The sequence below is a fragment of the Anopheles funestus genome, chromosome 2RL (assembly GCF_943734845.2).
Source record: "Anopheles funestus chromosome 2RL, idAnoFuneDA-416_04, whole genome shotgun sequence".
In the NCBI taxonomy this organism is placed as follows: domain Eukaryota; kingdom Metazoa; phylum Arthropoda; class Insecta; order Diptera; family Culicidae; genus Anopheles; species Anopheles funestus.
The window spans coordinates 76264722-76290092 of NC_064598.1; the positions used below are offsets into that span (position 1 = coordinate 76264722).

Below are 25371 nucleotides of genomic sequence, written 5' to 3' on the forward strand. Positions count from 1 at the left end.
CATTCGTTTGTTGTCGGTCCCGTTTTAGACCACTTGCCGTTTGCCGACTTCTTCAGCATTCCTGTCATAATTGCGATCCAAGAGACGTTTCACCTGTTGAGTGGAAAATGTGTTACCAAACGACCCGTTGCGAGACGCAACAGACGTGCTAACTTTTCATCTGATACGGATTGAAAAGTGTACCGAAATAAATGCGCATTAAATTAGATTTATGAAGTGTAAAGTGAACACAAAAAAATTGCCTAAATGTATGCAATCCGTGTAACAAAATGTAAAATTATTCTCTCAATGAAGAATGCAATGTAGTTAATTTAGCAAAAGCAGCTTTTTAAAAATAAATTTTCTCGCATCACTTTTGATAGTCGAAAGGGGAGAAATGTTAGGCTAATAGTGCTGTTAACTTTTCAATGCACGCTACCATAGTGCTTGGGAATCCCTTCACCAGTGTTGTCCCATTAAATTGGTTTGCGCGGGTGTGCTATAAGCTTATGCAGTGGATTGACGTAACAACAATTAATTTAACGCGCACACACCATCGTCCACGTTGATGTCCTTCTGCCTTCATAATGCCAGGATGACACCTAGGACAACGTACCCATGATACGGCTTTTGCGCACATCTACGCTTTGCTAAAATTTTCCGCGAATCAGCTTAGCGCGGATGATGAGGGGACGCAGCGGCGCAATGTTTTTCGTGTTTCGGTAAGCGGGTCGTACTGCCGGCGGGTTTGGTTGGCTGCCTTCGTGCCTGTGTGTACCAACCAGGCAAATCGGTCCCATTTTCCCGCTCGTCCTGATCCAGCCTCGCGGGGTAACATTGTATCCGTTGTTTTCGCTTGCTTGCGATGAAAAGCTTTTCTTGCTTATGAGAATTTCTACTTTTCCACCTCGAAAGCTTCCGCCGGGTGTGGAGGGAGCATATTGATAGGTGTATTGTTTGTGTCGCTTCCCTCAACAAGTTCCCAGGTTGTCCCAGGAGGGACAGAACAAAAATAAACAACATAAACCACCAGTTCCCTGTAGCACAATTTATCTCCAATGGTAACACACACTTACGAAAAAAAACTGCCCTTAGCTAGACTGATGCTACTAGAGTTTAGACGCATGCATGAAAAGGTGTGTGTTTTTTTTTTGGTACAATTTTTGATGCGCAATTTCCGCAGTTGATAGGATTTTATCGTGCATCTCGTGCGTACATGATTAATTCATTTGCCAGGCGCAGATTTACTTTGTCTGAGTTGGTTGGTGAATGCTTCGGAGCTGATGCTCTCAGGTAATTCACTTTCCATGTGAAGTCTCGTGAGAGAAAAAAGGTTATTGAAATAATTGGAAATTAAGTTGATACCATGTAGGGTATGGTGTAAATATGGTAACTGCTTTACTCTAAATATTGTAGCTTTTATATAACTTATTTATTTATTTATTTTTTTGGGAAAGTAGCAATTGACTAAATGTAATCAGGGAACATATTGGCATATTGGCTTAATCAAAGTTTTAAAGATCTAAACGACACTGCCTAGCTTACCAATGTTTAAATGCTTCCGAAAGCTTTCTGTAAAAGCTTTCATTGCTTGCTTATTTTCTAATGAGTACTACTGAATGTTCTAATAAGTGCACAATATGTTTGTAATGTCATGTGAAAGTTACCGCACAACCAGTGATGGTTTTGCTTATTAATAGAGACGCTCCCCAAATTGGCTGTTAGAATTAGTATCCTCCATTACGTTAACGATCACTAACTGATTTTTTTTTTGCATGTGCGTACGTTTTTAATCTTCCATCAATATCTCGGTGAAAAAAGCGTTGCTTGCTACTCGCAACAGCAACCCATCTTCTCAGCTGCGATTAGTTTACTTAGCTGTATCTGGTTAATTAAATTTTCATTAGCATTTCCCCGTGGGTAAAGCTGCCCTGATGATCGAACCCGTCGTGGCAATGGTGCGTTGAGTGATTGAGAAACCTAAAACCCTGAAAATCTCCCCCATGTGCGTGCATTGCAAATGCGTCGTCAGCTGCGCCTTCTGTTGCCACCGCCCGTCTGAGGTCAGTCGGTTGCTCACGCACAGACACAGGCAGGGTTTGTGGTTAGTGATGTTCGCATCGTCTAATGATCTAATTCGAACACAATTTCCCGACCGGGGTAGATTGAAAATCTCACAAAACGGATTTGCTAATTTAAATGTAAGTCCAATCTGCGGATGGTTTATAGGAAGGAATATTTTTTCTCATTTATTCCTTTTTTATTAAACAGAGGACCAGATAAAATTGTTTTGTGATAATGCTGGCAAATTTTGCAATCAATTACTATGACTACAGAGAGCATTTTTATTGGCATTTTGTCTGGAATAATGACGGCGGTATCGTGATGGAATTTAATTTTCTTTCCACCGTTCATTGCAATATTTTTACTCGTAGCGAAAAACAATATTGCGTGCCTCTTTCATACGCCGATTATAAAAAATCAATAAATATCCTAACCCTCCAAAATGGGTGGATGGATTATTTGGTCGTTCTTAAGGATGTTCATAGTTCTACGAAATAGCATTTCCAGCTCATCAACCAAAGCACAAGATTAACTTTAATCGGCGATCGAACCTACCTCAAGGCTTCCCCAAAATCGTTCCACAAAATTCTAATCAGCAACAAAATGGCAGGTAGAATAAAATAAAGGTAACGTTACATTTGCCTTCCCCGGAATTCTTGCAGTACCTTTCAGATATTCCCCCTGCTATGGGTTGTTGGCACGAACGAAAATTGAACAAATTCAATTGAAGTAACGTTTAGAGTTTTAGCTTTTCCTTTACAACTGGTTCGAAACATTCGCGAACAGTTGGAAAACATTTCCTGGCTGGACAAAAAAAAAAGAAACGGCACGTACTCTTGTAGGGACTTCCTCGTGTATATATCTTCAGTCGAGTTGAAGTTGGAATTCGTTTGATTGCTTTTATCCCTCACGAGTACAAAGCTGTCTCCGAATGTTATAAATCCGTGAGCAACACGGACCTGATTACAAAGTTCGATGTTTGTCGGCTTGTTCTGGATGGCGAAACAAGCTCCTAAAACGCAGCCAAAAAGGTTACCGACGCGCAACGAAACACACGACCATCGGAACTCCCGGTACAGGGAAATCGTAAAAATCGGACGCTTTTTCCTGGCGTGCTGTGGCTTTTATCGAGCCTGATTTAGATCAGCAGAGTTTAGTGGCTTATTAATAGCAGCGCGTTTTTGTTTTGTTTAATTCGCTGCCATTCGATTGACGTCTTTTGTGGTGTCCTTTTCGGTGACGTATTATAGACAGTATATGCACGGCTTTGTGGTTTTGCCTTGGATGTAGGCTAATCTTACGCCGGATGCGGATTTGGCGTTGCTTCTCGTTGCTCGGCATTTTTATTTTATTTTTGGCAGCACCACTTCAGCACGCAGGCACTTTTATTTACATTGATTTGGAAGCCTGATTGAATTTCCTTCAGTTGAGCTTTTAGTTGCGTTTTTTTTATTTTTATTTTTGGTTCTTCCTTAAACCACGACATCATGGACGTAAAACCCCTTACTTTCTCTTCCTCTTTCTCTCTCTCTCTCTTTCGGGCTCAAAGTTTTCCTTCTTGAGGCCCCAACAGTACTGTGGTGAAGCCTGGCAACTGTCAAAAGACGTCTGCAGCTTTAGGGGTTTTAGTCCCCGGCGTGGAACCGTTATTTGATGTGACTTCCTTCAGTTTCGGGTCTCATGCACACTGCTTTCAGTTAGATGACTTGTAAAGGAGCAGCAAAATGTGCCGCTACCAATTGAGGATGACATTTTATTTATTTCTTTTCTATAACAACAAGCCACCAAGGTGCTGTGTTCGACTTTTTCGAACGCTCGTTTGCTGAGATAAGGAAAACCGAGACATGTTTCAAGAAAGATACCAATGAGAGAGCCAAAAAAAGCCGACAAACGACAAAGGAAAGGTATAGCATTATTTCATTCGGTTTGATTTTGTTGCTGCTCCAACGGAAGGAAAGTTCATTTGAAATTGGTTTACAGCCGAAAATTTGCTTACGGGGTGGATTTTTACAATTCCTTTAGAGCAGCTCTTGGTACATCTAAATCCGTTTTCGTTATGCCTGTTGTTATGCCTACGGAAGAATTAGGTGTTAAAACAGTCATAAACAACAGGTTCGTTTTCCGCAATCGAATTTTCTGCTGAAATTCGTGTTTAAAAGATGCCCATCTTTTTGGTGTAACAGCTGGCCATCTTCAAAAGGATGAAAAGGTTTTTATGCGTGACGCTTGTAGGAAAAGTTCACACGAAACCACAGCCTAAGTGGTCCGTGCAACAAGTCACAAAAAATTGGAATAAATATTTTAAACGTGCCCCGAATGGAATGTGTTAACACATAGAGTGACGGGATTGTAAAAAATAGAAAATTTCATTTTTCGATTCGTTAATCAAACTATTGCGCCCTATAGTAGGCAATCCGCAACACTAATGTATTGTTTTACCTGTAAAAACAACATTTCTAAATGCTTACAACTCAAACTAAAATTGAAAATATTTCATATGTAGTATTAACGAGAAATAATCCTTTTTTATAAAATAAATTTACAACTATGTTTACTGCACAAAATGCAAAACTATATGCTACTAATATTTGCAGTATTTATTAAACGAAATTTAAATAAAAAATCTATTTTGGTTTGCTTTTCTTTCCATCGTTATTTAAAGCTATTATACTTTTTTTGTACTAGTTATTGCTCTTCTATTTTGCATGGTCACCGACAAGGTACAGCAATATGTATGCTAATTCTTGCATCGTAAAAGCGATCGTACATAAATTAGACCCAGCATTCGTTACCCTGCTGGGGTTGCGGTTTTGACACCTTATACACTCTGTTAACAATCACGCACAAAATTGGAACTGAAATGTTTAGCATCCCCAATGTTTTTGGATAATAGATTTGAATCTAGCGCTCACAATCACTGGCATGCGGCCAATTAGAGCTCACAAAAGGACGAACAATTATCGGACGGTTATCTGGAGAACCATCCAGAAGGGTACAATACAGGGTTTTTCTATTCAGTTTAGACTAGCCGCACACTTTTTCCTACTCGGCGCACTTGATTATTAGCAAGTAGCATGTTTGTTTGCCTACCTGCGTTAAAAATCAAGTGCGCAGAGCAGGAAAAAGTGTGCGGCTAGTCTAAACTGAATAGAAAAACCCTGTAATGCGAACTAAGAAAAGTTTGTTCAGTTCGTGTAGAACGAGATTGTTATGTCTACCATCGCCTGAAAGTATGCAATCACTACTACTTTAATAACTATTTTTGACTATTTTGACAACAGAAAAAACAAGTGATTAACGTATTAGTGTAAAGCTATTGCATACCTTTAGGCGTATCTTTTTAATGTTGTTTATTTATTTAAACTTTGGAGCGAACGTTATTATCGTTTTTTATTTGATTTTTTTTTTAGAATATTGAAACATGTTTACGAATTTGTAGCGCTACAGCCTGTGAAAAGGATTAACTAAACAGTTCCGGATTTAGGAACAGACGGAACAATATTAAAGCTCTGCGTGTGTATGTGCCGTATCTTCCTTAGGAAAATAGGCTAATTGGGCCAGCCAGTAGCTTTACGAACGAGCAAACTCACTTTTCATGCCGGCTTGATTACCCTTTTCTTCTTTGCTGCTCGTTAGGATCGGATCGCTAATAAATGTGTGCGTGTATGCAGCTGTTACCATACAAAACTGAATAACATGTATCACGGTTAGCACACAGAGGTGTACAGGCGACGAAGCAAGGGAAGAAAAAAATGAAGAGTGAGAAGTAAAAAGGTTCATAATCCTCTTACGTTGCATGGTGGATTCTGTCATCATCTGGGGGGTGTTTTTCCCCCATCCCCAATAACGGCTCGTCTTTGGTAAAAAGAGATATTAAAGGTTTCTACACGATTCAACCTGATGTACGATGCGTGTCCCATCATACACTTGCAAAACCATTTATTGGAGTGTTTCTTTTCTGGGGAGATACAGAAGAAAGCAAACAAAAAATCTCGCTCTAGTAAGATATTTATCAATGTGGTGCTTTATCTCGATGAGGGTGTGTCGATTATGGAACGATTTTAATTCATTTCACCGTGCCATGTGTGTGTTGCCAAAAATGGTCCACAAACCGCTTTAAAAATTACTTCCATGCCCGGTATCGCGCCACCTTTCTTTGTTCCGTTGGATGTCCTCCATTGTACTCGGTGATTGTTGTATGTGAGGAGGAGACCTATAGAGCAAACTAATCGAAGTTCGATTATCAAACAGGGCATGACGTAAGCTGTACGTTTTCAATCGCCGGACATAAGCGATCACGCAAAGGCAATGCTCTTTCCACACGACACACTTCCATTGAATGATAATAAGACATCCGATCATTCATAAATCCATCGTATCATCCCTTCTTCCCTTTTCCGGCATTTGCCAGACGATAGTACACGGGGTCTTTAATGGTCGGTGGTGGTGGAAATCGCGAAGAGAACGGAATGGAAATCAGCAATATTCCGCCCACAATTCATGTGGCTTTCGGTTAGCAAAAGCAACAGACACATGAATCGCACGCCCTCTTCTATTCCCTCAATCCTTCCCTCGGTCTCTCTCTTGGGAAGTTTACGGTTTCCAGTGCTAGTTTGCTGGATGAAATTTTATATTCATCACTCGTATTCATAGTCAGCGACCAGAGAAGACTGTCGCTTGCGTGTCTGCTGCTCCTGCTTCGAAACTAACGACCCACAACCGATGTACCGCGTTACAGTACAGAGCGGTCCCTTTGGGAACCATCTAATGATGGGGAGGATGCACCACACTTCGCAAAGGATAGTTTAGTTCAGGTCTTTGTGTCCGTGCGATGCATGTGCATCAGGTGAACGCAACTCTGTGATGGTCGGGAATATTTTTAGCATGACAAATGAGCTACGAAAAAGCCTTAGGATGAATGGCAGGTAAAGGTTGGAAGCGAATCGTCCATTTTGCAACGATTTTGCAACGATTCATAAATCTCTTTACACATGCCACATGGCACATAGTATGATTGAATTGCCATTGGATGCATTTTCTATTCGAAAATCATTGTTTATCATTGCAACGCTGATATTATTATGCAACTGGACGCTTATTTTGGGTTGTTTGAAATATTATTATTTTTGTTGGCAATAAAATGGTGATCCCGCTTAGTCTATTTCCGCCTCAGAAGCTATTAACATTCTACACGTAGCACCATCATCATCATTAGAATAAAATAAATCTATTTCGAATTGTTACGAGCAAATAGGTACGTGCTTGTGGCGCTCAATGCACCTGAATCCATACACCATACGATTGCATTAAAACAAAAAGCGATCTGCTGCCACTGTTGTGGCTGCATGTCCTAAAGCCAGTGTTCCGAGCTGCTGTTGCCATCTTTGCTGGGCTCATTACACTACTTGCTGCTTCATATTTAATGAAGTTTTCCCTTTTGTTGTGCTTGCCACCATTATTCTGCCAGATCCCCATGGGCAGTGTTACAGGACGATGGATACATCAAACGGTGGCTAAAGTGGGTTCATTATGCACCAAACGGCACCAGGTAAAAGGTACCAGAAAATGCTTTGAGTTGGTTTAGCCGGACTTTTTAACAGAATGTTTACAATGGTTTATTTTGCAGTATACTGTCCTGGAAAAAACATATACCCTTCGAAAGTGCATTAGTTCTGGACATGTATGAAGATGTACTAAGCAAAAAAAAAAAGGAACGAAGCAAACAATGTCATCTCCGGATGGTGTCGGATGGTTATAAGTAAATTGATTTTTTTTTTCCTAATTGAAAATAGTTTCCGTTGCTTGTAAATGAAGTGGCCCATCGCATCGATTACCTTTCTATGGTTCACTTAGCTGTATTGTACCAGAAGCACACAGCAAAAAAAAGGCTTACCAGAAGATGAAATTTTATCCACATCCCTTCTGCTCTTTCTTTCTTTCATATTTTTCATCTCGATTACATGCTCAAGGAACGACACCACACAGCAGGTGTTTTTGCAGGCGTAGCTTGTCCACGTTGCACAATATATAGTGCCAATCTTCTTGCAAAACATCCATAAGCGATATCCGGTGCGCAGATCGTAAAGGGCATAAATTCCATTCCTTTTTTTTCGTTGCTAAAAGGTCATATTTGTATTAGTGGAAACGATTCAACTGTAATTCGATGTGCTGAACGATGAAATGTACATCGATGTGCTTGACAGCAAGAAGCAACAGGTCAATTTGCTAAACCGTTAGCATTCTGGGTTACCGGAGTGGACGAAAAAAATGTACATCAATATACCTTGGAATTGGGTTGGGAACACCTTGGTTTAAATTTAATGCTCTCTTCGATATTCTATTCAAAACCTTTTGTAACGCAGATTGCATACTTTGTGGCTGTTTTAAATACATGTGATGGGTTTGTTTAATGCAAAATTTGGTACCGTGGTGTGTTGAGTAACAAATACATAACTTAATCTTATATTCATCAATAGAATCTGAGACACAGATAGGCAATAAGACACTATCAGCGGTTTTGCAGATGCTTTGACAGATAGTTCACATCATCAAATAGTACTTCTAGAGCAGAAATAAAAATTACTTCCGATTTCGCGACGCTCCTCTCCTGTGACGTTATGACAAGCAATAAAAATATTCCAAAATACATTTCAACATTCCAACAAACAGCTTAACGGGTCCATTTTGTGTGTTTCTGATGAGGAGTAGCACACAAAAACTGCAAAATCGATTCGCCCAACATGACTTTGGGAAAAAGCATCCATTAGTAGCGGTGGAAAATGCTAAAAAAGTTTAATATAAAATTTTTTCCCCTTTTGAATTGTTGGTATATAAAAGTGCAGTAGGTTGATATTAAAAAAAACCATTACCTTGCATCCAGAGAATGTGCTTTGTCTATGCAACCAAAGAGCATCAATCCGGCAGCATTATGTTCTCCTGGGTTTTACAGGCAATGTGATCGTTGTGCTTTGTTTTGATTGTGCTATCATCAGCGATCGAGTGAATTTCTCATGTGTTTTTCTTTTGTTATTATTTCAACAAGCATTCATTGCTGTACAAATCCTATGGCATGGAAAGTTTCCCATCGACTTTCGTCATCCAACCGACTATGTCGAGAGTGAAAATCTGGAACATGCACCTCCAAGCACGTAGGCAAAATCTCATCGTTTTTTTCATTTATCCCTGTGTGTGAATGTTGGTTTTTGGAAAAAAAGATGACGCACACACTACCTACAGCAGATATTCTCATGAAAATCCAGACCGTGCTTTTAAGATAGAACACGGGGAACGGTTTTCCATTCCAACGACTTATGATTCCATGATCACAAAAACCTTGAACGAATATCGAATGATAAAGGAAGCCTTTGCCTTCAGAGCAAGCACCACTATCAAATTGTTCGATCAGCAGAACAAAAAAATCATCATCAGCGAAATTCATTGCTGTGAAAGCTGTGAAAAATTTTCCCTTAAATTATCTCAAAAAGTGAACTTTGGTCCGATAAAAATAGGATGTCGGTAATAAGGTAACCTTCCATAAAAAAAAAATGTGACTAGCGCGAAACTTTTCCACCGTATGTTCGTGGTACGGTGCGAAAGGTATGCTTCCCTGTCCCGTTTTGCTGGCTATTGAATAGAAAAGCGGCAAAGCACAATTTACGTCTTCGCGAGCAAACGAACGGCACCATTCCACATTACGAAGCAATTCTAAAAAGCTATCCAAACACCACCGCAGCACACCTTTTCTCGGTGCTGAGAGTGTAGGCAAAACGACATCGTTCCATTTTACCCGCCACTTCAACCTGTCGAGTGCAAACAGCAGCGCCTCGAATTTCTGTTCGAGCCACTTCACCTTGGGAAAGGAAAATATGGTGCCTTCTCACTAGCGCTCATTCCTTTCAACCATCTACCCGTGCGTAACGCAAAGTGGAGTGAAAACATTCTGACGGAATAGCGAGAGAAAAACTGTCCCTGGAAAAGCGTTACGGCCAGAGTGTGATGCAGGGCTACATCTAATTGCAAGGTTTTGGGTGAGGTAGCTCATAAGATATTAATTACAGTTGAATTGAGATTCACGTTCACAGAACATTCTTGCCTAAGTGTAGTGGCGCTACGTTGTGTCCTTCTTTCAGAGGACTTTTAATATTTGGTCTTTATTATACAATCGCAGGACGCTCAATCTTGTTTCTTTGTATTATGTAAAATGAAAATAACCAATTATTTGAGATATTTTTAAAGGATAGATTTAAGCATATTAATAGCAGAAATTTGTTTTCAATAGTAATCAAAATCCGTTGATGTTACAGCGCGTTACACGCTTTTGAGTTGTTTGTTAATACCGAAATACACAAACGATTGCATATCTTTAGGCGCAATTGTGTTTAAAGATGAACAATTTTATATTTAAAATATCAAATCATTGCTAATAGCGTTGTAATATACGATTTTTAAAAATAAATAATAATAACTCTTGTGTGAAGCACAATATATTTGAGCTTTGTAAACATTCAAAAAAGTAAAATGCAATTACAAAAGTAAAGTTGCAATGGAGTAAAGTTGCAATAAATATGCAACCAGACACGCCGCGCTTTATGACCCTTGTTGCTTAATAAATTTATTTTCTCCGCACTGGTGCGTTATTGTCGTTATCGTAGCACATGAAAATCATAAAGAGAATGATAAAAAAACGCTACGATCGTTCTATGATCGATCGCTGTACCGTTTAGACGGGAAATTTGATGCTTTGCTATAATAAAATTGTAAAATGAAATTCCGCGTAGCTCTGGGCCCGCGTCACACGCGCTGGTACATTATAAATTGCCCCAGATGTATACCAGCGCCCATTGCCTAGGAAACCAATACCAGCAGCATTTGATGGAAAAATATCGCTTTTCATGCCTACAGTCATCATGCACGTTTTTAACTTAATACATAGATTATTCTGCGCGTTGGTATTTTGTTTTGTTCCGTTTTTTTTTCTTGGTTTGTTTATGCAAAGCTTCCTGGAAAGGTTTTATCCATATCTCGGGTCACCAATACCCATCACATTTCGGTTGACAGATCCATAAAAGTTAAAACATTTAGTATTGTTTTTTTTTTGCTAAAGCTTTAGACACAGCTTGACGTTACGGCATCAGCGTCCTGTATGCGGTAAGGCTTATTTCACAATTTCCATATGGAAAATTCTAAAAACCCCGCACAACATACGCGTACGCACACGGGACAAACTGTCCCGAGGATAAAACACAACCTTCGTCACCCATCCATTTTGCAGTGAAGCGAAATTTTATAACAACGAAATGTAGATTACTACAAAAGCATTCAGAACGTTAAATAATGAGCATTGTCTTGCAGTAAACTGAACTTTTAATTCATTATTCTTCTTTTTCTCAAATTTATTTCGCGTCTGTCTACTGATGTGCCAAGAGGGGGCTTGGGACCCATTGGAGTTTAGCTCTCTTTGTGAGTATAAGAAAATTAATGAAAAATTCATGCGTCTTTGGCAAAAGTTGGCCTCCCGAAAAAGCAAAAAACGGGAAAGAATTGAGCCACAGCAGGACATAACGGTCGTTGTTGTTTTTCCTTCCTTCGTATGTGTGTTTCGCCCTTTTTATCACTTCTGTGACTCTCTGTGACGTATCTTTCCATCTTCTTTATGTTTGACGGCTGGTTTCTTTTTCACTTTTCAAGGAGAGAAAACTTTCATCAAGTTCCATCATTCATCTTAACGATGAATGCTTTAGGCGCTTTCGACCCAATGTCAACTGGTCCGTAACAAATGGCGGCGCAAAGTATAATCATTTATCTACCATTGATAACAGATACTTGTAAAGAGAATGCTATTTTAGGGTATAACATATGTGTTTGCGTGAGGTTCGCTTTCAGGAATGTAAATTATATGCTTTAAAATTTGCAGTTGGACGGAATATTAAAATTACTTTTTTTGGGAAAAGAAAAGGAACATCAAAATGATCAAACAGTATTTTAAATCATTGGAGAATTGTTCCAAATTTTCAGACAATTTATATGTTCCATTTTTTTAATTTTCCAGTTTACAGTCAATTTTTCAAATCCTTAAAAAAGTTGTTAGCAAGTACTCAAGTATTTTTATTTATTCATCCATTTGTCCATCGCTCAACAACAGGAAGTGATGAAGGATTATAATGCTTCTAGGGACAATCATGCCATTATAAATAACAAAGCATCCTAATAGACGAAGTGGTAAAGAAGTGCTTTTAAGCAAATGATTAACAACAACAAAAAACAGGTCAGTTCATTACGACACAATATTGTACGCTTGGTGCTGCTGGGTGATTTAGTACTTTGCCTTCCCCAGAATCGACAGTGAAGCTATCTCCGGTGATAAAACCATCATTACACTTGGGGCGCGGAGGAACATGCTGGTTCGCTTGCAATTCAGTTCGCATCATCGTCACGTTACTTGACATTGTTTTCCCATTTTTTCCCCCTTCCAACAAGAACTTACGAAGAGGATATTGTTGTTATTTCGCTTAAAGTTCTACAACGAAAGAATATCCCATCATAGAGCTTGTTGTTGTGATCTCGGCCAAAGGCGTATATGCCGTGAAAACAACCAGGAAGCAAACGATGCGCAACTTCCATTTACTTATTTTTTCACCGAACCGGGATTGCTACCGAATTGCCATCGGTGGTGCCCTTACACTGCATTTTACATCATGATTGTGCGAGATTGCATAGCAGAATGGTTGTTGTGCGCTTCCCTGCAGTCGCGTATATTTTCCTCGTAGGATGGAAAATCAGTTAGTTAGCAGCTCATTGGAGCGTTGCATTTATGAGAAGTTAATGAGGAAAGTTTTTCTGAAAAATAAAAATCAAAACAAGATACCAAAAAAAACCCAACATAATCTGAATGTAAAATTTAGCATCATTTTCTATGTTTTTTTCATGTTCTCATGTTTTTTTCTCATTTAAGGATATATACACATTGGGTGACTAACCGTATCTCGTTCGTATGCCTTGATCTATGAAAGATGGTTCTTTTTGTTTTACAATGAGCGCCTGATTTTTTAAATTATATTTCATGATTACGGCATTTGCCGTATTGTGGTGCGCCTGAATGTATACAATAATTTTATTTTATCGTCTAATTAGTTTTACTAAAATTAATTTTCGCCGTCTGTTTTGGAATATGAATTCCTCAAATCAATCGAAAATTAATCAACATTTTATAAAAATAACTATAGCATACTTGCATGATTTGTCCGTCAACAAATGTACCTTTATTAGGCAATAAATGTTGGCCACCATGTTGCATACATTTAGGCGCTTTATTTTTTCTGGTCTGAAAATGTTCATGTAGTAAATTATGCATTATCTGTGAAGCAATGTGTACGTATTGTATGGGTGTTTTAAAATACATTTTTTTAGATTATTATACAGAAACGAATGTAAATTTTATTTGTTGAAAAATATTTGTTTTACCCTCTTCCACCAGTAATTTTAACCCTTTGTGTTTTATAATCAACAGCTCATTTTGTTGATTTTTCAGTCCAATTATTTGATTTGTTACAGTCCCTTATGTTCCACTTTCACATTCATTCCTTTGCAACCAACAGCAAAAAAAATCATGAAACATTTCTTTCATAACACTGCGTTCCTAAAAGTCTCGTTAGCACGGGAAACATTTTCAACCATTCATCATCCATCCACCAGATGAAAAAGTAATGTTTTCACATTTCGCAAGAGACGATTCCCTTCCTGCCGAAGGTTCATTCAATGTTCACATATTAGCTTTTAATTTGTTCCACTCTATATAGTTCGATTACATCCGATTGCTGATTGCCCTGCACAAGGATGACGAACCCTAGCACCGTACCGTAGTCATTTGCTTTCATTCGATGACGCACAGTGCAGGAGGTTTGCTTGCAAAATCTTTCCTGAAGTACGGAATGGAAACATATTGATAGGTTGGGTAATTTTTCATGACTCTTTTTCGTACGATTGAAACGTATGGATCCGGAGACTCGTTTTTGTTTGTCGCTCAATGGGGGATAACTGCAACATGGATCAGGGAAGAAAATAATCAGACACCAAAAGTTGGGTCTGGTGTTCGGTACATTATGTGCAAAAAATGTGTACAAATCTGTTCCGCATTCCATCGTAACATTTAGGGCTTTTGCATGGAAAAGATATTTCTGTCAAGAAGAGGAGAAATGGTTTTGGCGCCGGGTTATCAACTCCAATCAGACCGAATGCTGCGAGTTGTGAAACAAAGCGTACGGCTAGTTAAATCGAATCATCTGTGCTGTGCATTCTAGTGTAAAAGGCCTTAAAGAGGTGATACAATCGAAATCCATACCCAGCGAAAGGTAAAGTAGCTTCGGCCAAGACTCCAACAGGGAAACCCATTCGAACGTTTCATTCGTTATCAGCCTTCCAGCTTTATCCTTTTTTACTGGTTCCGTTTCCCCTAGCGGAAGTGTGATGAAAATTTCTGATGAATTTCCCGAATAGCTCAAGCGGCCCGTTTCGAAACGACGGTGCTTCAATACGGTGCTGCAAACGCTCATAAATAGCACAGGAGGGAATACTTGTGCCCGTGCAAAACACACGCTGTAGCTTTAATATTTATCCACTCCGGGGCGTACGTACCAAAACCAAACAGAACCGAGAACAAGACGGCATCCTTTTTTGCTTCTTCACATTCCTAGACACACCCTTTTTCTGTGGGGGTGCGCGAGAAAAGGAGGCCAATATTATTCTGTGTGTCCGTTCAGCTACTAACCGGTATGTAACACAAAACACAGCCAAAGGGAGAGAAGAAAGCATCCTGCAGCGTTGTGTAAAACAAACGAACGGCCGGAGAGTGTGTGTGTGTGCGTGGGTAGCTTCGCGATCGCAAGCTCTTCTCGGAATCGTTCGAGAAACAGAGCTTTCTTTGTGCGTTTGTGCCTTTGGGAAATGAAATGGTTCGCATAGCAACAAGTAACTTGGGAAGGTTGTTAAAATGTTCATTGCTTTTTCTTTTTTCCTTATTCCGTTGCTGTGTGCGTTTTTCATTCATCTTCGAATGTCGACGGCGGGCTTCGTTCGTTGCTAGTCCATGCTCTTAATCGATATATTAGGAGCACTAAGTTCGTGGAAGCAGCGAAAACCGAAACCGTAGTTGATACGATTTAGCCGAAGTCGGAAGAAAAGCTGCCCACTAATCGTGGTTTTTGTTGAACGATAATGCGAGCGCATTGTTTTGTTTCCTGCTCGTGCTTGAAAGTTTGCGCACGTTAATAATAAAATGGTGGTTTGTTATAATTTCACATTTTATACACCTCTCATTCCTTTTTGGCATCTTTCTTTTCCCTCTTTGAGAGTTTGAAATTGAATATGGAGTGCTCCGTATCACTTTACCTTGAAATTATATTTTCTGTTGTACTCGAATGAACTCATCCCTCTATTTTCTTTATATCTTAACGCAAAACATGTTCGCAGCATAGTGCTGTTTTTCTGAAGAAACAATACTAGAAGTGAACACAATTCTCTATCATAAAAAAATATTTCTTTACTAGAAACAACAAGAAAACAAGAAAAAAAACTTTTGTCAATGTTTCAAATTACACGTACAGTGTCGGACAAAACAAGTGCAGCTGATACAAAAGTATCGAAAAATTTAATATTAAAACCGATATTTGAGATTAAACAAAAAAAAAAAACGAAAAAAAAGGTTTTATAACCAAATGTGGGGGGCGTCCCGGCGGTACATGTGATAAACGGCGACGGTCCACTCGGCAGGACCGGGTTCAAATCCCATCCGGGCCGTCGCCCCGTAGGATTGACTATCCGGCTAAGTGATAAAATAAGTCTAGTAAACCAGAAATGGCCGGCGTGACCTGTGACCAAGAAGAGAGAGTTTATTCCTTAAGACATCTTGGACTTCATCTTTATTGAACGTTGACTTTATTTGTAGTTTTTTATTCTCAAAAAAACAAATTGTGACTGAGATATTCTGAGATAGCTTATTGTTTGAATTTTTCATTAGTCTACATTTAGGTGTTTTATTGTTTTACTCTTTCCTTCGCCTTTGTGTGGTCTTTTCTTTAGAAAAAGTTCGTGGGATGTTGTTGATTTGTTGTGTTTTTAAATTCAAGATAACAAAGACGGCAAAAAACATGAAAAATCTAAATTTAATTTTATTAGTACGATAGTAATTGTAATCCCATCCAGACCGTCCCCTCGTAGCAAGGACTGACTATCCGGCTACGTGGTAAAAAAAGTCTAGTAAGCCAGAAATGGCCGGCGTGACCTGTAAGGTCGTTAAGCCAAGAAGAAGAAGAAGAACCAAAATGTGAAGAAATTTCTGAAATATATTAATTTGCAGTTGCATTTGTTTTGTCCGATACGGTACATTGTTATCGACCACAAAGTTCATGTTGTTATCTTTCAAAGGAAGAAAAACAACAGCTTTCAACAGTGCTTATTTTGTTCTCACTGTACTAAGACACCAAACTGTGCACAAACCTACAATAATGTTTCTTCTACGAACTCACAAAAGCAAAACCTTTTTAGTCGTGAGCTCTGTCTCTCTCTTTCGCTCTGAACAACCACACTCTAGAATACTAACATTCTGCCTGTCATCTGACGAGTAATTTCATAACATAGAATTCAATAAAAAAACAACCACAAAACACACTCTCTCCACGTTGATGACATGAGATGTCCAACGAAATGTTGTTTGGTCAAACGAAATGATGTTTGAATAGTGTAACCTCTTTCATGTTAGCGATCGCTATGAAATGCCCGAAGTTAGCAAAAAATCTACACTCCGTAATAGAATTGATTCAGATTTTTCTTCGTAAAATGGAATGGCAATGGATAATGGGATCTAGAGGTAGTGAGGGTCAGGCACTAGGCGCCTCCATCGCCGATTCGAGAATTGTGACTTTTCTACAAATTGTTAGCAATATGGTGTTGCTTTGAGTATTTCTCGTACTTTTTGTTACTTTTTTCTAGTTAAAATGTTTTTCCCCCCAAAATTTATGATAAATTTCCGTTATATTTTTTTTTTTTTGGATTCCAAACAATGCAACTTTCTCAAATAGAACAAAAGAGCAAACTTTGAAAATGCAATTAAAAGCCGTCGTAGAATAGTTGCCCAAAAATTGTTTCAAGTTTCATCATCGGTACTATGAATAATCCTATTGGGAAATCGACAATGATAAGTGAAGGGTCAGTACAAAGGGTAAGGGAAAGTAAGAGCGCAGTGCTTGAAAACTTGAGACAATGTGCTTTTTGATGGAAGGCGCGTATTCTCCGCATTTTATTGCAGTAAATATTTGAACGAAATCGTTAGTCCCCTTTTTTCGGTGTCTATCGTGCGTTTAGAGAAAGAGAGAGAGAGAGGGAATTTACGCCTTACCAATTTACAAAACTTTTAATACAGTAACTCATCTTCCGAGAAATACGCATGAAATATTGCGTACACAGAGGTCTGGGTTTTCTACGAAGGCGTCTGTATTTTGTGTGCCCGAAAATTTTGCTGCTTACTATTTATGTCACTCCAAAAATTTGTTTCGTTGGTATGGTTTTGAAATTTGAAGCAAAATCAAAACCTTGCGTAGATCTACGTGACATAGGTTTTTCACAAACCCGATACATACGAAGTCTTTACTGTTGTGGAAAATAGGTTTTTTGTTTGTTATCCAAACGATCACAAAAAAGCTTATTTTCTCAATATCAAGCATTTAATGAACATCCCTGGTAAGATATAGTGTTTGTGGTTTTTCTTATTTAATTTTGAAAAATTGTCTCCAAAGAGAAAATGAAATTGAACGCCACCATTATCGAAGATCGCTCACTTTCTATCGATGATCATGGGTGTATGACGAAACCCCGCTCAAAAAACACGCTTCATTGCAACACACTGTGCAGGAAAATATTTCAACCATCTCTCGTATGATTTATGGCAGCCAAAAGGAAGAGAATAAAATGCCAATTCGAATTCGGAAGGTGTAACGAGCCTCTTTTCCGCTCCATTGGCGCTAGGATGGTTCATTGACACGTGACATATTCGAAACCATGTACAGTGTATGGGAACGAATGCGAAGGACAATAGCTTCGCATCCGTTACCTCACGCATTTCCTCTGTAAGCTGCTGCTGGATGCTGAATTCCGTCCTGGGAATAGAACCATTTTTGAAAATGTATACTGATCAACAGAATAGTCCCACCCGGGGGTCAGGCTACAACACAACAAGCAAATAGTGTGTTACAAATGTGTAAAATATGTGTATGCTAGAGCTTGTACATTTCCTTTATATATCACATTTTACCTTTTGATCTATCTCCCAACAAAATGAACCTTCATCAACAGTTTTTACGACGACACGGTACGACGTCATGTTTTGGGATCAATTCGCGCTATTTGCTTGGGACGCGTTCCCTTGCCATTTTACAAAACTCTTTGCGTTTGATAAAGTGAACAACTATCGCTTCTTTTGTAAAGTTTTTATTCTACCCTAGTTTTATTCGTTCTCTCCCACTTTTCCCGGTATTCCTTCCTGGAGCATGGGAAAATTTTGTCCAACTTTTCTGTAAAAAGCGTACGATAAAAACGAGAAGGAAAGTTTCTACTTATCACGCCTGTCAAGACCAAAACTTTAAAGCCATTAACCATTAAAGCTGCCTTTCCCAACCATTCAGGTGCAGTACAAATAGTCAGTGATTTATCACCGTAATGTGTTGGAAAAATCAGAACACCAACCAAAACGGTAAAATCAACAAAATACACAATGCAGTAAAAACTATCTTTAAAAAAAAACTTTAATTAATGTCCTTTTTTTCATGCACATGATTGAAAACTGGAAATTAGGTGTTTTCTCTGTGTAATTTGCTAAATATCTGCTGGCGTGGAAACTTGTGTGAATTTTTATTGCAATAATTAACACTGTTAAACCACTAAAATGTTAGCAAAGTGTACATCAGGTTGCAAACCAATCAATGAAAATTTATTTACCTTAGCGTTTGTTTGTTTTTCCAATTATGTGTACATTTCATCACGTCCAACGCCTCAGGAATCCCGAATTGTCCCAATTGTGGACTACAACGAGATCGCTATTTGGCTTATATTTATGCGCGTGTATGTGTGTGTTTGTATGTGTTCACTTGGGATGAAAGTAATGTTCCAAGTACTGTTTGTTTTAAAAATGTTTTCTTCATGCCTTCAGTCCGTTGCTGTTGGTTGGTGGACAGCGAGTAATGTTTTCATCTCCTTTTGTGCAGTACAAATCATCATTTGCTCATTGTTTGTTTTATTTCTACCTTTTACAGTTCTGCGGTGGACACCGTCACCAAGACCAAAGTTGCCATCAAAAAAATATCTCCCTTCGAGCATCAGACCTACTGTCAGCGAACATTGCGGGAAATCAAAATTCTTACCAGATTCAAACATGAAAATGTAAGTACAATGGGTATTTTTTTGTTCTTTTATTGAAGATCTACAGGATGTATGAATATTTTAAGGATACACATTAATTTTTTTTCTTCTTATTACTAACTGCTTGCTGTTTATACTTGGTTGGTGACTTAGAGTATCATAATTACGATATCATTTGCTGACATTATGATATTCATGGCTTTCTTATAATATCATTTGATACTACTGCAATGTCATCTGATCCGATCTTTTATATTTATATTGTTTTGAGGTATAATTTAAAGGCTTTATTCTATAATTATGTCTCTTCTCTTGCCTCCGAATGAGACTGAGAAGGATGAAGCTAGCTCGATGTTTATTGATCGATTGGATGATTTCTTCAGCCTTTAGACTTTGACAATTATTGTATTGAATTTTTATTTTCACTCATTATTTCATCATATTGTATCACTTATCCTTTTTGCAAGATTGAGCTATGAAAAAAAAATTCGCGTTAAGGTGGTGAGTAAATAGTACTTCCATGTAAAAAACATTTAAATTTTCTATTGCTCTTTTCCTAGTACTTTCATTCTTATGAACAAGTAATGTTTGAGTTTTGCTTTCCAGTTATTTTACTTTTTTTCTCTTATAAACGGTACGCTTAGTGGGTTAGTTTTAATTTATTATAGCATTTCTCTTTTAATCATAATTTTGTTTTTAACTTTTTTCCCACCAGCAATTAATATGGTTGAACGTTTCAGTTTGTTTATCTTTACTTTTGCACGTTAAATATTTACTTCTTTTGCTGCCCAGAAACAAAACAAGCAAACGAGAAACATGGTTGATTGTATGTAGGAAAACTTTTGTCAGAAGTTGTACGGATTTTGTTTGTCGTTTTTCCTTACCTTTGGTTGTTCCGTTTCAACTTTCCAACAATTGAAGGTGGAAATGACAAACACATGTCAGCGAATTTCGCTGTCACGAAAAATCGTAAAGTTTTACACGTTTTTCTCCGCTTGTTATTGTCAAAACAAATCACTCCAAAAACACGCTTTTGTGTATATAAATTTTAGGATAAGAAGAAAAACTTGATTAGTGTTTAACATAATGCTTCGTTAAAAGACAGTTTACAATAATGCTGAAATAAAATAATAAACATTTCATAAATTTCACCCCCAATAGCAATGAGGATGACCGTTATGGCACTTAAATATCCTCCGGGTGGGTTTTATTTCTTCTACAGATTAAACTCATCACAATGCTAATTGAATCAGCGAATACTCGATTTTCAATTTATAGTCCCCACATTCCCAATCCCTCATTATTAATGCACACTTGAGGCACTTTGCGAAAACTGACGCGAAGAAGGAAAGCTTTTTTTCGATGCATCGTCCGAAAGATGGTGCAAAGCATGACGAAGTGTATATAAGAAGTAAAAGTCCATTAAAATGCTTTCCCACTGAGAGTGTTAAAAGTGGTCGGTACAGTGATAGGTCTACACTAAACAAGATTTGAATCTATTTCCATATTTTGTACTAGATATTCTTGGGGACCTGAAACCTTCAACCTTACAAAAGCTCATGTTCGGTCCGTTTTGATTTCCATTCATCCGTATCAGTGCCGCTCAGCCGGAAGCGAGAAATGGTTGGTTTTTAAGAGAGTTACCCTTTTTGGGGAAGGTTAACAACAATGTTTCAAAAATATTTTGCTGGCAAAAATGAAGTTCCCATTTGTAGTGCGCTAACTATTTCCATGAATTTTCCATCATCTTAAAATCCATCGCTTGTGAAACTTAGGATGTTCCTTTAGACAGAACAGACAGGAACATGTTCATTTATTCAATGAATTTGACTTACTTCAAACCGAAAAACCTGTATGACGTACATGCCGTTGTAAAAGCGGTTTCCCTCAAAGTCCTCGGGTACTGTATTTTGCTGCTCATAAGGGTTGATGGATTACTATTTTTCCAACCACTGCTTATTATATCCCTCTATCAAAATTGAACAAGGCACTTAAGCGATATGAAATCCATTTCGGCGCATTTGGAGCTCTTAATTCATCACAACTTCAACATCGATGTGGTTGATGTTTTTTTTTGCTCTTTCGCCCTGTCTTGGAAGCCCTGTTTCTGCTTTGCCCACCCAATGTACTAACATTCTGGTGAAAAACGATTTTAGATTTTACCCGCCCCAACCATTTTCTCGCTCGTCCGCACAATCGTGCCCTGTGGTCATTAATCTGTCGACTTTACCGATTCTTCCCAGTGGACGATAAAAATTGATAATAAAACATTTCCTGGAATCTCATCACCAATGAGCAGAATCGGGGGGAGAATCGCGTGCTGTGTAGGGGATGTACCCAAGGGGTACATTACCGTTCCATTTTTTCCGCTGTCATTTCCGAAAGATGTCAATCATGCGGCCGAGAGCTGTTGGTTTGGTTGGCTTCGAAACAAGGCTGTCAGGAGATAAATGAAGCCGTAATACGTCAAGCTTTGCCGTTTTGGTTTGTGTTTTCTTTATCCTGAACATGCTACTGAGGTATGGTGCTGCCCGTGAGCAAAAGTAAACTTCCATCGTCAATGTCCGGTTGAAGAATTGGGATGTTTCTGGCTTGCAGACATTAAGTTTCTTTCGAAACACGTTGCTAATGTGCACAAAAAAGAATTAATACTGCAAGATTTGATTCTTTATCACAAGGACATAGTAAATTGTGCCGCTAATAGCAGCTATCACGTGCATTTGCTCAAGAGCACTCACAAGGCAGTTGCTTTTATTTGTTCGATTGCTCACAGTTCAGGGGATGAATCAGAAGAATGTGCAATCTCTTGTAGCAACACAATCGTATTACTCTTATCTAGCGGTGTTTGTACGGTATGATATCATACACTGTCATTATTTGGTGAGCATATTAAACGAAGCAAGATCCAGGGGTAATTCAACACAACATTCTATTATTTGATGTTGCTTGTTTAGTCTTATCAGCGATACAGAAATGAACTGCTGTCAACAGTATAACTCTAAGCTCTTCGGAAAACCGGACCCAACTACCTGGTTTTGTTTAATCTAAACTGACTCATTAAAGTACATCATTAGTAAACTAAATGTGTACATAGTTATGTATTACACCATCGGTATAGATATCATCGTTGTTAGTATGTATTACAAACATATCAGAAGATCGAAATCCTCAAATTGCAGATTGAAAAACAGAAATTCGACAGGGTCTGCTAGGCTTGGGTTTTTTTTGGCTAGTTTTTTTATATGCGTTTTGACGTTTAGCGACTTATCCGCACCTAAATAAGCCTCAGTATTGCAGATTAGTTTATTTTCCTAATAACAGTTTTTGGGGTCTATGATACCTTCCATTAGTTTTTTTTATATGGACTTTGACGTTTGACGGCTTATTTGCTGCATGTTTTCCATACAAACAGCTCAGCAAAATAAGCGTGCGTATTTCTGATTAGATTTTTTTTCTAATGTTAGTTTCGATCAGCTGCTTGACAAATGTCAAAGCAAGGCATTTTTCTAGCACCTCTGAAACAGGTTAGGCCATATTTGATTTGGGTGAATGTTGATTGAATTAGGATTTAAAACAACAATGAAATTACATAAGTTTGATTATCTTAAGCTTTTTATGAAAAATAATACAATTTTTTACTTGTGCCATGCCTATATTTCGAACTACATTTCGAAGCTGTAATTCCTGTTTCGTTAAAACGCGGTTCTACAAAACTGCAGCCTAATGTAATTCTTTATGTCAAAATGCTAGGTCCTTGAGGAATCCTTGCATGATGATATTACCTGTCAACAATTTCCCGCTAGATTCTGCTCGATGTTTTGACAGATCCGGGCTAAAAATTTTAGCTTTCTAACTTAAGGTATCATAGACCCCTTTATCAGACAATTCCTCGCGAAATGTTAAAACAAAGTATTTTTGCGGTAGATTTGATCATGGAACGTTCATGTTTCATGTATTTAGAGAAACGTAAACGAACTATTTGGATTTTTTTATTTCAAAAGTAATTATTGTAGATAAATAAAAATATAGCAAAATCTAGAGTGCAAATTTTGAGAAAAAAATTCAAGAAATTACTCGAATAAGATCGTTTAACAGAACAGCAGATCAAAAATATCGAGCTAAGTCCATTCGCCCACACCCTAACAATCGTTCCTTGGAATCCTTGGAATTTGTTCAATCGTTTGACAAACATCGTGTAAAGATTTAAGCTTTCTAACTTAAAGTATCAAAGACCTCATTGTTGAAAAAATGGGAATATCTTACGGTTGAATTGTATTCAAGTGGGCGACTAAAATGCACATTGAAGTTAGATTATTTTTTTTTGTGCAATTATTTTAAGTTAAGTTAAAGCGTCATTATTGACAATATCCAGTGTAAGATATAAGGTCATCATATAAAAAACACCTAAACTGTTAGAACTCTGAACCGTCTTTCATATTGTATGTGGGGTGTTTGAAAACATAATATTATGCCAGTTAAGTCGTTAGTTTCATCTAATAGTTAGTACTAATTCCTTCTACACATGTATCGACTGCTCTATAAAAACAACGGGGCTTCGTTGTTGTCCTGACGTGTTATTTCCCAGTTTTCGTTTCAAGATTCCTGTACATCATCGTACACGACGGCGGAGTAAGGTGTGTTGTTATCATCCTATCGCTGATGTATCGGCTTGACGATAAGTCATTTCGGTGGATTATTTTATCCTATCAGTCCGTCTTGATTTAGCCCTCGGGAGCTACCAGTCCGATACAACACCGGGTAATGATGAACCTTCCATCGGTTGTTGGCGTTGTCTATTTCCTGCTGACATGTTATCCTACCCGTGCATCTTTACGAACACGAAGCGTTATCAGCTCGAACGCAATCGTGCGGCATTTAAGGCGTCCTCTCGTGGTGTGATGATCGGTGTGTTGAAGGAAATAAATAGCTTTACACGCTGAGAAGGCAAAAAAAGGGCTTGCCTTGCTTACCAAGAAACAGCGCCACGGCAAACGATATGAGCCCATCAAGCTTTCCCTCCCCCCTGGTGCATTGAAACTTATCTAGTGGTACATTCACTTTCGGAAGAAGCAAAATGGAATCCACTGATGGATGGGAAAAGTTACTCTCGTTCCCTGGAAAATGACTGGAGTGTTAAAGAAACCATGCAGTAACGTCAGCGTTGGTATCGCTTCTCAATTTTACCGACAACACTAGCCGCTGGTTAAGGTAGTGAAGTTTATGAACTTCCACACCAGGAGGTTAATTCTTGAACATCCCATCCTTTTCACGGGATGAAATATGTGTTGTGTGTTGTGCAGTGGTGTTGCTATCCTTGATGGACCAATCTTCTCATATCGCAAGAAAGGATACTATCGGGAACGAAAACAACCGCTCCAGTTTGCAAAAGGTTGAGGAGGCAAGTTCACGACTCGACACCGCAGGTTGTTGTCGTTCAATCGCCCTACGTATATCCATATCCGTGGCCATATCCTTCTGCAACGCACGTTCGGAAACGTGCTGGCAGGTCCTGCATAACCTCGGTTTGCGAAAGTTTTGCTACTCTCGTCCATTTGCCCGGAAGGTGCAACACAAGCACATCTTCTTTTCTCGGTACAAAATTTCCATTCAAACCGAAGCGGATCGGCACACAGGGTCGGTTGTATATGATGAAACATGAGTCGATTTCACGGAGCACTAAAACAAGACACACAGCGTGAAAGATGTTGCTTGTGCTCGCTGCTGGTACATGATACAGTGACCGTACAGACCTTACAGGACCGGCGAGATAGAAAGAAAATGACCGGTCGGGTATCTTGATGTTCCAGTGTTTTTGGGGTGTGTTTGTCCGCTGATGCTTAAAATAAGCATTCGCAACAGGCTCACAATCGATCTGATCGCTGGAAGCCAAGGCAGACTTGTGGATTTGTTTATCTTTTAGCTACG

At 38.6% G+C, this 25371-nt stretch overlaps 1 protein-coding gene across 1 annotated transcript in view; it reads left to right on the forward strand.

The window, feature by feature from the left end:
* Nucleotides 1-25371, forward strand: part of LOC125763949 (mitogen-activated protein kinase ERK-A) — a 57134-nt gene that overhangs the window by 18892 nt on the left and 12871 nt on the right. Inside the window, exon 3 of the mRNA XM_049427692.1 lies at nucleotides 19341-19467. Within this exon, the coding sequence (XP_049283649.1) occupies nucleotides 19341-19467 (127 nt within the window). The remainder of the gene's footprint in view (nucleotides 1-19340; nucleotides 19468-25371) is intronic.